The 12316-nt window shown below is 35.3% G+C and overlaps 1 protein-coding gene across 1 annotated transcript in view; it reads right to left on the bottom strand.

Annotated features, from left to right (window-relative positions):
• The window catches only part of LOC131936482 (laminin subunit alpha-1), a 99681-nt gene that overhangs the window by 21604 nt on the left and 65761 nt on the right, over nucleotides 1-12316 (bottom strand). Inside the window, exons 26-41 of the mRNA XM_059293496.1 lie at nucleotides 11804-11965; nucleotides 11110-11289; nucleotides 10771-10892; nucleotides 10325-10445; nucleotides 9839-9982; nucleotides 9246-9373; nucleotides 8850-8933; nucleotides 8408-8604; nucleotides 7762-7901; nucleotides 5390-5491; nucleotides 4520-4543; nucleotides 3210-3321; nucleotides 2887-3043; nucleotides 2365-2542; nucleotides 657-773; nucleotides 318-475 (exon numbers count right to left, since the gene is read on the bottom strand). Of these exons, the coding sequence (XP_059149479.1) occupies nucleotides 318-475; nucleotides 657-773; nucleotides 2365-2542; nucleotides 2887-3043; nucleotides 3210-3321; nucleotides 4520-4543; nucleotides 5390-5491; nucleotides 7762-7901; nucleotides 8408-8604; nucleotides 8850-8933; nucleotides 9246-9373; nucleotides 9839-9982; nucleotides 10325-10445; nucleotides 10771-10892; nucleotides 11110-11289; nucleotides 11804-11965 (2126 nt within the window). The remainder of the gene's footprint in view (nucleotides 1-317; nucleotides 476-656; nucleotides 774-2364; nucleotides 2543-2886; nucleotides 3044-3209; nucleotides 3322-4519; nucleotides 4544-5389; nucleotides 5492-7761; nucleotides 7902-8407; nucleotides 8605-8849; nucleotides 8934-9245; nucleotides 9374-9838; nucleotides 9983-10324; nucleotides 10446-10770; nucleotides 10893-11109; nucleotides 11290-11803; nucleotides 11966-12316) is intronic.

Genomic DNA, 12316 nt, shown 5'->3' with positions numbered 1-12316 from the left:
CCACACTATCCCTTAATATGCTGATGTCACATAAACAGGTTAACTCTGCTTTACCTGCTTCATGGGGCACCAGATCCGAAAGCCAACTTTTTAAACATGCCACCTCCAGACATAAATTACCTAAATACATCTCTTTGAAACAAGTTCAACTAGATATATACCTCATTTGTGTTTTAAATCAGAAAAAAAAAATTGAATCAATGTATAAGATATTTTTTTAGAGTCTATCACTGAGTTCTACTCACTCCTAAGTAGCGAGTCTAATACTGAGTTGTACTCACTCCTAAGTACCAAGTCTAACACTGAGTTGTACTCACTCCTTGATCTCCTTGGCCAGAAGCTTCAAGTTGTCAACATGGGCATACACCTCCCTGACCAGAATGTTCAGCTTCTGCAGTGGACTGGCCAGTTTGCTGACATTTGCTGCCAGCATCTCCAGCCACGTGTCCAGCATGTTGTTCTGACCTGTGGAAGTCTGGGGGCACAAAGGGTCAAGGTTAAACACACCACAGCATCTTGTACTATCTTGTTCTCAAATAGTTTAAGACAACTTTATAATAAAGAACTCTCTAACAACCAAGACTAAGTTTAAGACAATGTTTATAACAAAGAACTATCAAACAACCAGACTGTATGCTGCAATGAAAGACACTCACAACAAGGTTGGTTTCTGCTTTGTCTAAAAGTTCCTGGGCTTTGCTCAGTGAAGAGAGTGACTCCTCTTCCAACTTTTTTATCTGATCCATCAATTTTTTCAAATCTTTCAGAAGCCTCTGTGGGGAAAATAATCGTATTTTTTATTTTAATAATCCCAGTGCAAAAACCATAGTCTAAACAATTCATTCAATTTTTTCAAATCTTTCAGAAGCCTCTGTGAGGAAAATAAATGTATTTTTTTATTTTAATAATCACAGTACAAAAACCATAGTCTAAACCAGGGGTCTCCAAACTTTTCAGCCCGAGGGCCGCATTAACTATCAAATATCAGTTCGGGGGCCAGAGTTTCTTTAAGGCATCTCTTCAGGGTCGTGGCGCCCCCCCCCCCCCCCGAAGCACGTCTCCCCCCTTCCCCCCCCCCCCCCCTCCAACGAAATATAATTTATATAGAAATATATACAAATTTCAAGTGTCCACCCACACCCCCACCCCTCCCCCACCCAAGGTCCACGTTTGTTCTCAAATTGTTCTTCACGTATTTCATTCTTGAAAATGTTTGTTCACACAGGTACGTTGTTCGAAAATTTGAAAGGTACTTTGATGCAAAAGTTTTAATGTTAGGAAAGTCTTCCTTGTGCTAAAACGTAAGAAAACCCATCCGCCCTTCTTTGAACGTGTCTCTAAGGAAGTCATTTTCTTGCAATTCAATGCAACTAGAGGTCTTTAACGATCTCGTATGTAAATGACGTGGGGAACTCAGTGGTTGCTTCAACCGTAAAGACCTTGCACTGCTGAAAGTGTGTTAAGTTGTTAGCCTGTACTTGTTCCAAAAACATGACAAGTTTGTATCTAAAGGCCTTTAGGCGGGTGAATAGATCAGAAACTAGATTTCACTCTCTTGCCGTTTTAGGTTCAGAAAATTTAAATGACTAGTTATGTCTGCAGCAGAGGCCAATTTCTATACCCACTCTTCATCTTAGATACTCAAGCTCAGAATTTTCTCGCAAAATTAGCAATCTTAAATATAGTAAATCTTGCGATTTTGTGTTTGTCTCTGAACTATTTATGGTTAGATATCCTCTTCGGTAGGGTAGGGAATCCAGCTCTTGTGTTATGTTCAGGTCTTCATCCACACCTCTAATGAACACAAGAACTTGAGAGGTAGAACAGCTGTCCAGCGAATCATCTATTGCAATTGAAAAATGGCGAAACTTGCTTGAATTTTTCGCTATTTGAATCACAATGTTTTCACCAATGTCTACAACACGGCGAGTAATTGTATTTGCACCCAAAGCTATATTTTCAAAAAGTTTTGAATTTTCTGTGCAAAGCTCCTCAGCCACCTCTAACAAACATTTATTCAGTGAACAAAAAAGATCGTGGCGGGCCGGATAAAATGACCTCGCGGGCCGCATCCGGCCTGCGGGCCGTAGTTTGGAGACACCTGGTCTAAACAATTCATTCAATTTTTTATTTTTGAAATTAAAAAAATTTTTTATTCAATGTTCCTTATTTTTAAAAACCATTTAGCATACATCAAACTATAGCCTTTAAAGAAAGCAATATATTTATCAAAATGTGTCTGAAACAAATCACACATTTTTTTTAAAATATTAATAAATAGCAACTAAAAGTGTATGAAATAAACATTACATTTTTATAAAAAGCTGTCTAGCAATCAACCAACTAAAACTGTACGAAACAAACCTTGAGTATTTCAATCCTCTCCATAGCCAGAACTGAAGTATCTTCTGCCAGTTTTGACTGGTCCAGCAAGTCCTCCAACCGCTTTCTTAGATCAGAAAGCACATACTCTATGATTGAGACATCATTGGTTGTATTTTTTTGGATCTCTTTAATCCGATTGGACAACTCTTCAGCCAATCTATTACAGAAGAGAAAAATAAGTTATCTCTTTGGAAAATACATGGAAGGTTTGATGGGTGATATAACAATATTATCCATAACACCAATACTCTACTCTTGTCTATCAAAAATTCTTGATCTGTATTAATAAATTTATTTGAAACAAAAAAACACTTATTTAATTGTATGACCTACTCCGGTCTATCAAAAACTCTTGATTTGTGTTAATAAATGTATTTGAAACAAAAAAGACTAATTTAAATTTATGACCTACTCTTGTCTAATAGTTATTGATTTGTGTTAAAGTTAGAAGTGAGGTAGTGGGGTACAAGCACCAGCTAGAGAAGGTAATCAGCAACTCACCTATTTTCCCTCTGGGTAGCATCGCTAGCAGGTGTGAAATTCCTGCCCTGAATCTCATTCAGAATTTTCCTGGCACTGTTCAGAGCTGAGGTCATGTTGATCCCAGTTTTATTGACCAAAACCCTTTCAACCAGTCCCTGCAGTTCATCAACTAGCCCTGTGAATAGAACCTTAAAACTCAACTCTTATTTCAAGACATTGTAAGCACTGAAACCATCAAATAACAACGCACACAAAAAGGATGCTTAGTTGTGTCTAATGTTCTGTACAAATGTCAAGAAATTTTAAAAATTAGGCTTCATAAGAATATAAAGGGAACTAACTCTGAATATCTGCATATGTTTTCATGACTACTGCCTCCATGTCAGAAGCATTTTTCCGCAGCTGTTGTGACTGATCTTTCACTTTGTGAACTTCAGCTCCAGTGGTGTTTACCTGATGGAAGAAGAAATAGTCATCCCAATAATTTTTTTAAAACATAGTCTCTAAACAAATGTTTTTTCAACATAGCCTCTAAACTAATGTAACCCTAATAGGTTAAAAAAATTAGTGAACTTAAAACATATTTTCAAAACTTGATAAAATAGAGAAATTTTTACCTGACTAATTGGGGCAGCATGTAAAAAATTAATTAAAAGCCAAAATAGTTTTATAACATATATTTGCAAATATTACTGGTACTAATGCTGCTTTAATTTTAAAAATTCATAATAAACATCTCCAAATATGAAAAATATAGCCCTATCTTAAATTGAACTTGTTATTTATATCCTCTTTCCATTGTTTATTAAAAGAACAGAAAATATAGTAGAGGAAAATAAAGCTAATAAAACATATTTTTATTAACTACATACTTTCTAATGAATAACAATCGCTCAATTGATTTTACAGTTTTCTTAGATCTATTCTTTGGTTAATTTTAAACTTTATATAAGATCTTTAAGAATAGTCACCAAAAGTGCTGAAAATGAAGATGCTGACACAACAAAACAAGTGAAAAAGCAAAACATTGACCATAAATTTGTTAAATTTGAGTTTTACATTGTAAAGAGATAACAGTCAACAGATATTTTTTTTAATTCTAAATCATGTTTGTTATAACCACTCTTTACGTCTATAAAATAGCAGCAATTATAACTTACCTCAAAGTTAATTTGTGAAAGTATTTATTTTACAATACTACTCAAGAAACTTTTTTAAATTGCTTTCTTATTTTTAGGCAGATAACTTTTTTAAATTAAAATTTTTGAATCTACGATTGATAGTTATTGCAAACCAAGCGCAAATTATTCTGACAAAAAAAAAATTAATATTAAGCTCTGAGTGCAAGCATTTGATCATGGTAAATGCAAGATACAATAACATTTTTAACACTAAAACCAACATCTAATTGTGATTTCTATCAACTAACATTATTTGAAATCAAAATCTGCAAATTGAAAACAAAGCTTAAGGAAAAATGTGATTCATGTTTTTAAACAACCATGCACAGGTTATTCAAAAACCCCAATAAAAACGAATTGATAGAGGCATTGTTTTGTTAAATATTAAACACAAGGAGAGGCAAAGGCTGAATTACTGTGAGAGTTCATCAAGAACCACACACAGAGCATGCAAGCTACAAATCTCTTACCTCTGTCTGAGTTGTGTAAGTGCTCTAGACAAAACAAAAATAGATCACACAAATTACAGGTTACATACACCCTTACATAGAGGATACGTTGCATAATGAACCAACAATCCACAACAAAATTTAGGTTAAGTATGTAAATTAATATTTTATATTTGATTAATGAGTTGGTGTAGATAAGAGTTACCATATTTTTTTTTAAATATATTAGTTTAATGTTATGTTGCTATTTTTAAACATGCAGAATTAAATAGAAACTCTCTTCCTGTGTAGTGTATATAAATGTTATAATAACACTAAAAAAAACACCAGTTTGAAGTTGATTTTAAAATTTTTACATCCAGAATCTATAGTGAAGACTTTTTTTTGGAAAAATGTTTCAATACTATGCACTTCTAAAAAGTCAAATCTTAACTTAAGAATATTTAAGTTAATCAAAGAATGAAACTTTGATTGTGATAGTTTTTAAAATTCTGTATTAAAAAATTATAAGTACTGGTAAATTAGTTCAAATAAATATGTTGAATGTTGTGCAGTTAATGAATTAAAATCCTTCGATTGTAGTTTACATTTGATACATGGGGATTTATAAAGGTACAATATTCTGATATAAATATATTTACATACATATATAAATATATTTACATATATACAAATGTAGAAGTCTGTCGGGTAGCCTGAATTTTGTTTTTTGTTTCTTTTTCTTATAAATAAATACAAATTATAAAGATAATAATATTCATAGAACTAATCATACGAATTAAGTAGAATTTATGAAATTAATAATGTTTATGGAACAAATTCTAAAAAAATAATTTGAAAACTGACAGACTTCTGAGAGAGACAGAAAGGAAAAAATGTAATTGAACAAACCCTGGTCAGCAGGTTATCTGCCAAGAGGTTGTAGCGGTCAGCACTTTCTTTCATGCTGTCCAGCTCTTTAATCCCTGCAGCCTCAGCTAAACTTAATTTCTCCTGGAATAAACCAGAAAAAAACATTAGCAAGAAATGTCTACACTCTCTTATATCTTAATTTAACAAAGATTGAATTGGAATAAATTTAACTTGTTACATAATTAAAATTTGTTTGGTCAAACCATATAATAATAAAGTTTAAAATATATAATAATAATTTGAATTTAAAAATACGAATTAAAATGCATTTCCTTAACCCCTTAACGCCGACAGTCGCGTTTTCGCGACATACCGATTTAGCGCATAGCATTTGCGCATATGTACATTTATCCTACTGCTGTCGGTCGTTGTGTATTGGGTACATCCAGACGGTTGTATTGGTACCAGCGGTCACGTTGTCAAGTCGAAATTTATGACGTCACACTCTCTTGACTCACGCGCATCGTAATTTTTTTGACTTCGTGAATTCAGCCTACTTACATTGATTATTATTACTAAATAGGTGATCCGCTTCTTCTACAAAAAATACTAATAGCTTTATTATTCATTCTTTTATGTATATAAACAATATAAATCACATATGAGAATAATTTTGGAAGTTATCTGCTAATTACGGTTTGTCGCGTTTTCGCGACATCCGGCATTTAGACATAAAATGGAACTTGGGTGCCAAGCAGGTATAACGAAATACGATGCATCGCCAAGCTGTCATTCATTCAAGTATGATTTTAAATAAGTAAAGTATTTACAATATGGTCTTCGCCTATATATAAAACTGCACTTTAGAACGTTACGGACCATGTGGTAGGTGAAGTAGAGTTCACCTGTTTCATTGATATTAGCATATGGAGAGAGAGTGATGCTTGAATAATGTGATCATGTTGCTGGGTACAATATAACGAATTTAGCTTTGAAATAGTGTTGTATAATATTAGGAGAACATAAAAAACAAAATAGACAACAGGAAGTGAGGTGGTGGGCCACTATCCTGGATACCACCAAATAAAGGTCTTCACAGTGACCTTGACAATAATTACATTGAGCATAGACCTACACCTCGTAATAAATACAGTAAGGTTGAGTGCTGACACACATACCCTTTGCAGTGCTATTGAATAACCACATTCGTGGCATTATACTGGCATTTAGTACCTACAGCAGTGTTATTGAGTACCCACATCTTCAGCACTGAGTACCAACATCAGTGACACTGAGCAACCACAGTTTGAGCAATAAGCACTCACAGCAGTGCTACTGAGTACCCACTGCTAAGGATGAGTACCTATATCAACGTTATCGATAACCAACAGCTCCAGCGCTGAGTACCCACAGCAGTGACACCAAGAACCGACTGCAGTAACACTGAGTACCCACAGCTTCAAGAGTGAGTACCCACAGCTTCAGCACTAAGTACACATGGCTTCAACACTCAGTACCCACTGTTTCAGCACTGAGTACCCATAGCAGTGGCAATATGTAGCTACAGCACTGTGTTTGGTAATCAATATCAGAATCAGTTGAGAACAATAGCCGTAGCACGAATTGGAAACATAGGGTACCATCAACAATAGCAGTGAGTACCCACACCGGTGGCACTGAGTACCCACAGCAGTGACACGAAGTACCCACAGCAGCTGCATTGAGCATGGACGAATATACAATGGCTGAACACTGTCATTTAGGACATTATTTGTTCACGTGATTTGTGTGTATAGCAAATATAGGTCAAATGAGAAATATGCGTCTTTATTAGTTGACCTTGAATAAGAGTTCACGAAAATTACGTAACCGGGGACAACTAAGGCTCCACACATTGAAGGAAGTCCTTCCATATGTAGTGTGTTACTGCAGTGTAGTAGAATTACGACAGCAAGACATCAAAATACCTATTCATAAGAGTTAGTCAGTGAGCAGGTGAAGCAGAGTTATGTAACTCTATGCCTGAGCTAATAAAATATAGTTTTCATGAGTTTTGCAAGTGATTCTACATCTCCTTGCATGTCCGTATGTTTAGTTTTTGATATTTTATTGTTTGTGCATGGATATTTAGAGAAACATGTGACAGTAAAAATAGTAAAATGACCCGGACTAAAAAAAAGTTAAATTACTGTTTGGTCCATAAGTGCCTGATGTCGCGTTTTCGCGACATACCGTAATTATCATCAAAAATAAGTCAAAATTCAAAAACAACTATATACCTCAAATTCAGTGTCAGTATGATGAGAGAAAATCAGCACAAATAATTTTTTACACGCTTGGAACATAATTCAGGCATTAAGGGGTTAAATCTATGAAAGAAACTTTAACAAAACGTGTATAAAACGTATTACCCTTAGTCTGTCAACTTCATTATCTAATTTGGTCAACTTCTCCCAGGGGTAGATGGCGCCTGAGACATTTATGTTAACCAGTGGCAAGGTCATCTTTCTTAAGTCATCCAGCAAAATGCCAGTACATCCAGTGTAGCAAGCTGAAGAAGGAAAAACATAAACAAATGTCTTACACTAGTTCATGCAGTTAAAATAAATTGTAATATTTGTTTTCAAGTTTGCCTGAACTTTTCAACTGAACAATTTTTTTTTAATATATTTTTTTTTAATAATATCATCCCACAGTCAAGTGACTGTTGAAGTCAGATTAGGGTAAGGTGACTGCTAACTGGGTTATGAATGACTCAAATGTGATACAGGCAGCATGCTCAAAAGGCAGAGAATTCAAATGCTATCCTTTGGTTCTCAGTCTCAAGTCAATAGGGCATTCCTGAGTTCCCCATCTCTGATGGATACCAGACTTAGGGTGGCTGGGCCTGGTGCTGACCACAAAATACCTTCATGTACCACGTTCAAGGAAATAGAAAACTGATCTAATCTATGTTCTGGACAAGCCTAAAAGAGAATCCTGTATTTTTGTATAGTTAATGGCCTTCCTACTGTGGCAGCTAAATAAAAGAATAACTCTCATTTCCTCATGACTTACACACACACTTTCCATTCTGGACGCCAAACGTCGGGTCTGTGCAAGCATCACATTTCCGTCCACTAATCCCACCAATACAAGGACACTGTCCACTAACTGGGTCACAGACTAATCCTGTGGAGCCGTCGGGGTTACAGTGACAGAGTTTGCAGGTGTCACCAATTTGTTGTGGGTTCCCATAATACCCAGAGGTGCAACTAAAGTAGAGAATTTTATTCATTCATCACATAGATTTTAAAAATATATAAAAATATATACTATTCTAAAAAAAATTACAAGCACAAATATTATATTTTAAAAAAAAACATTGAGAAAACAGTTTGTAAACAAAAATTTCCCTAAATGGTTTGAAAATATTATTTGGTTGAGAAATGTTAAGTTAAATAATTGACAAAACACATTTAACAAGTGTTGAGTTGATGCACGTTATAAACAAATTTACCTTTGGCAGCGTTGGCCAGAATAGCCTTCCTGGCAAGCTGTACACATGACCCCATTTCTGCCACCAATACATGTTGGGCTGAAGCTGGACAAAAACAGGAATGCTGGTTAATATATTTTTTTGAGATATTGATTGAAATAATAACACAGTTTGATTACAGTTCTCTAGTTTAGCTGTTTTTAAACTTAAGGCCATATCTGGGATTGTAACCAACATCTGGAAGTGAACATTTACTTGAGATACAAGGGCAAAGATATTACAGCAACAACTAACTTGTTGGAGGGAACAGATAGAGGGCAGGTACATGAGATACAACAAGAGCAAAGATATTGAAGCAAGAACTAACTTGTTGGAGGGAACAGATAGAGGGCAGGTACATGAGATACAACAACTAACTTGTTGGATGGAACAGATAGAGGGCAGGTACATGGCTGACAGTCTGATGGTGTCCCTGAAGTGGCAGTCCCAAAAAATCCATCAGCACAGATCTCACACATGTGCCCAGTCGTGTTGTGTTGACAATTCTGAAATACAGCAGAAGAAAATAAAATAGCTCAGCTATAGTCTTAAATACAGCAGTACAAAATAAAACTTTCAGCTATACCCTAAAATACAGCAGTATAAAAACAAAACTGCTCAGCTTTACTCTTAAATCAGGCATTAAAAAAATGAAACTAACAGCTGCAGTCTAAAATACAGCAGTACAAAATGAAACTGTTCAGCTATAGTATGAAACACAAGTTCAAAATGAAACCAGTCAGTTATAGACTATTCATCGCAGTATAAAACATAACCAGTCACCTATAGTCTAAACACAGCAATCTAAAAATAAAACCAGTCAGGTATAGTCTAAAGAGAACTAGTGGTCAGCTGTGGTTGGTGGTCTATGCCCCAGCATAGGAAATGTTATTCAGCATTGGATTTTACACTGCTACAAAAGTTTTCTTTTAAAACAGATACAGATATCTGTGCTGCGTGGGATGACTTACATAACATCTGCCTGTTTCAGGGTCGCAGGTGTTGCTGTGTTGGTGACAGCGACACCTCTTGATTTCACCAATGGCTGTCTCAGGTTTGGTGACATTGATGTCTGGTACAGGGTGGGCAGGGACATAGAACCCAGCACCTGGTTTCTGTCAAGAGATTTTTTTTTAAGATTCAACTTCTCTTCAAAACTAACTAAGCTAAGTTTTATAACTTTATTCAGATTTTACAATTCAAATTGATAACAAGAATGGTGATCTTAAAATTTTGATTCATAATAAATTTAATGTTAATGAGGTATAAAATCTATTTTAAAAAGAGATTAAAAGCTTTAAATATTTCCGCATTAATGGAATAAATTAGAAGATTATTTAATTAAATATGTCATTCTTATGCTATTCTAACATCTTTTATCTGGATGAAAGTACCATATGTATGCTATACAAACAATGTTTTTTCAATTAGATGACATGTATCTCAACAGTTTCTACCTGACAAGATTCACCGCTGTATCTGTCTGAACATTCACACAGCTCCACCCCCCAGGCCAGGTCAGTGCTCCTGTCCCCAGGTTTCTGCGGCACTGCCTTCTGGATGGTCACTGAGTCAATCCTGGACAACAGGAAGTGGATGAGATTAGAAAATAACTCGTTTGTTTAGTATAGTAAGATCTAGGTCTAATCAAAATTCTATACATTCTTTATAATTTTTAACAATTTTATAATATTTCTTTCATTAATAGATATTTTTTTGTATTAAAAAAGAGCGGTTCTAATAGTAGATGATGCTCATATGCTAATATATTGATGTATTGATAAAATTATGTAGATGATTTTCATATGCTAATATATTGATGTATTGATAAAATTCTGTACTAATGTGATGTCTTGATGTACTGATGTGATGTACTGAAGGAGTAATTTAAAAACCAGTTTACTCAGCGTTGGTGGTATGGCCATTCTGTGCAGCCTTGACTAAAATAGCTGTAACATTTTGTAGAACAACCATCAGAACTCTTCGACTAACAGGGGTCTCCATACCCGGGAGGTTCCAGAATTCCTAAACACAGGTCAGGTTGGAGAAAAAGTAAAATCTTTACATTTTTTTCTTAAACTTATTTTTATAAAAAAAAATCAACTTATTTTTTCATTAAAAAATCAACTTATTTTTTCAATAAAAAATCAACATATATTTGCTGTATAAAACAGTGTACCATTATTAAATTTATTACTAATATCTTTTATCAATGCAATGTTCTACGTGGGACTGAACCTACCTCATTCAAAGTGACATCAACCTTCATAGCATGTTTGGGCTCTAATATGGATGGCGTTGCGTGCAGTTCAAAGCCATTGCCTATCAGGACAACCAGTGGGGTCTCCTCCAATAGATGAGCACTCAGCATGGAGCCACTGAAGTAGTGGTAGAAGCTCAGCTTGCCATTGTAGGATAGGACCTGTTGGGGGATTAAGTAGTCAGCACTATCATGTCTGGGTTCAACATCAACATGTACTTCTTATAGTAGCTGTATCAGGACTTTACATGTCTTTAGACGATATGTTTGGTAGCTGTAACAGGACTTACCATGTCTTTAGATGATATGTTTGGTAGCTGTAACAGGACTTACCATGTCTTTAGACGGTATATTTGGTAGCTGTAACAGGACTTACCATGTCTTTAGACGATATATTTGGTAGCTGTAACAGGACTTACCATGTCTTTAGACGATATATTTGGTAGCTGTAACAGGACTTACCATGTCTTTAGACGATATATTTGGTAGCTGTAACAGCACTTACCATGTCTTTAGACGATATATTTGGTAGCTGTAACAGGACTTACCATGTCTTTAGATGTATGTTTGGTAGCTGTAACAGGACTTACCATGTCTTTAGACGATATATTTGGTAGCTGTAACAGGACTTACCATGTCTTTAGACAATGTGTCTTGTAGCTGTAACAGGACTTACCATGTCTTTAGACACTGTGTCTGGCAGCAGCCAGTACAGAGACTGCTCAGCTAAATCATCAGGCACTGCTGTATGGCTGGAGTTTATGATGAGGTAGCCAAACTTCCTGACCAGCGGATGACCAGCACTGCTGAATGTAGCACTCATTGTGGGCAGCTCAATCTAGATAAAGTACATGTATAAAGTGAATGTAGCACTCATTGTGGGCAGTTCAATCTAGACAAAGTACATTTACAAAGTGAATGTAGCACTCATTGTGTGCAGTTCAATCTAGAGAAAGTATGTTTACAAAGTGAATGTAGCACTCATTGTGGGCAGTTCAATCTAGACAAAGTACATTTACAAAGTGAATGTAGCACTCATTGTGGGCAGTTCAATCTAGATAAAGTACGTTTACAAAGTGAATGTAGCACTCATTGTGGGCAGTTCAATCTAGACAAAGTACATTTACAAAGTGAATGTAGCACTCATTGTGGGCAGTTCAATCTAGACAAAGTACATTTACAAAGTGAA

Source organism: Physella acuta, unplaced genomic scaffold (assembly GCF_028476545.2).
Source record: "Physella acuta isolate Inbredline_101_S28 unplaced genomic scaffold, ASM2847654v3 ptg000178l, whole genome shotgun sequence".
In the NCBI taxonomy this organism is placed as follows: Eukaryota; Metazoa; Mollusca; class Gastropoda; family Physidae; genus Physella; species Physella acuta.
This window is presented reverse-complemented; position numbering and strand designations above follow the sequence as displayed.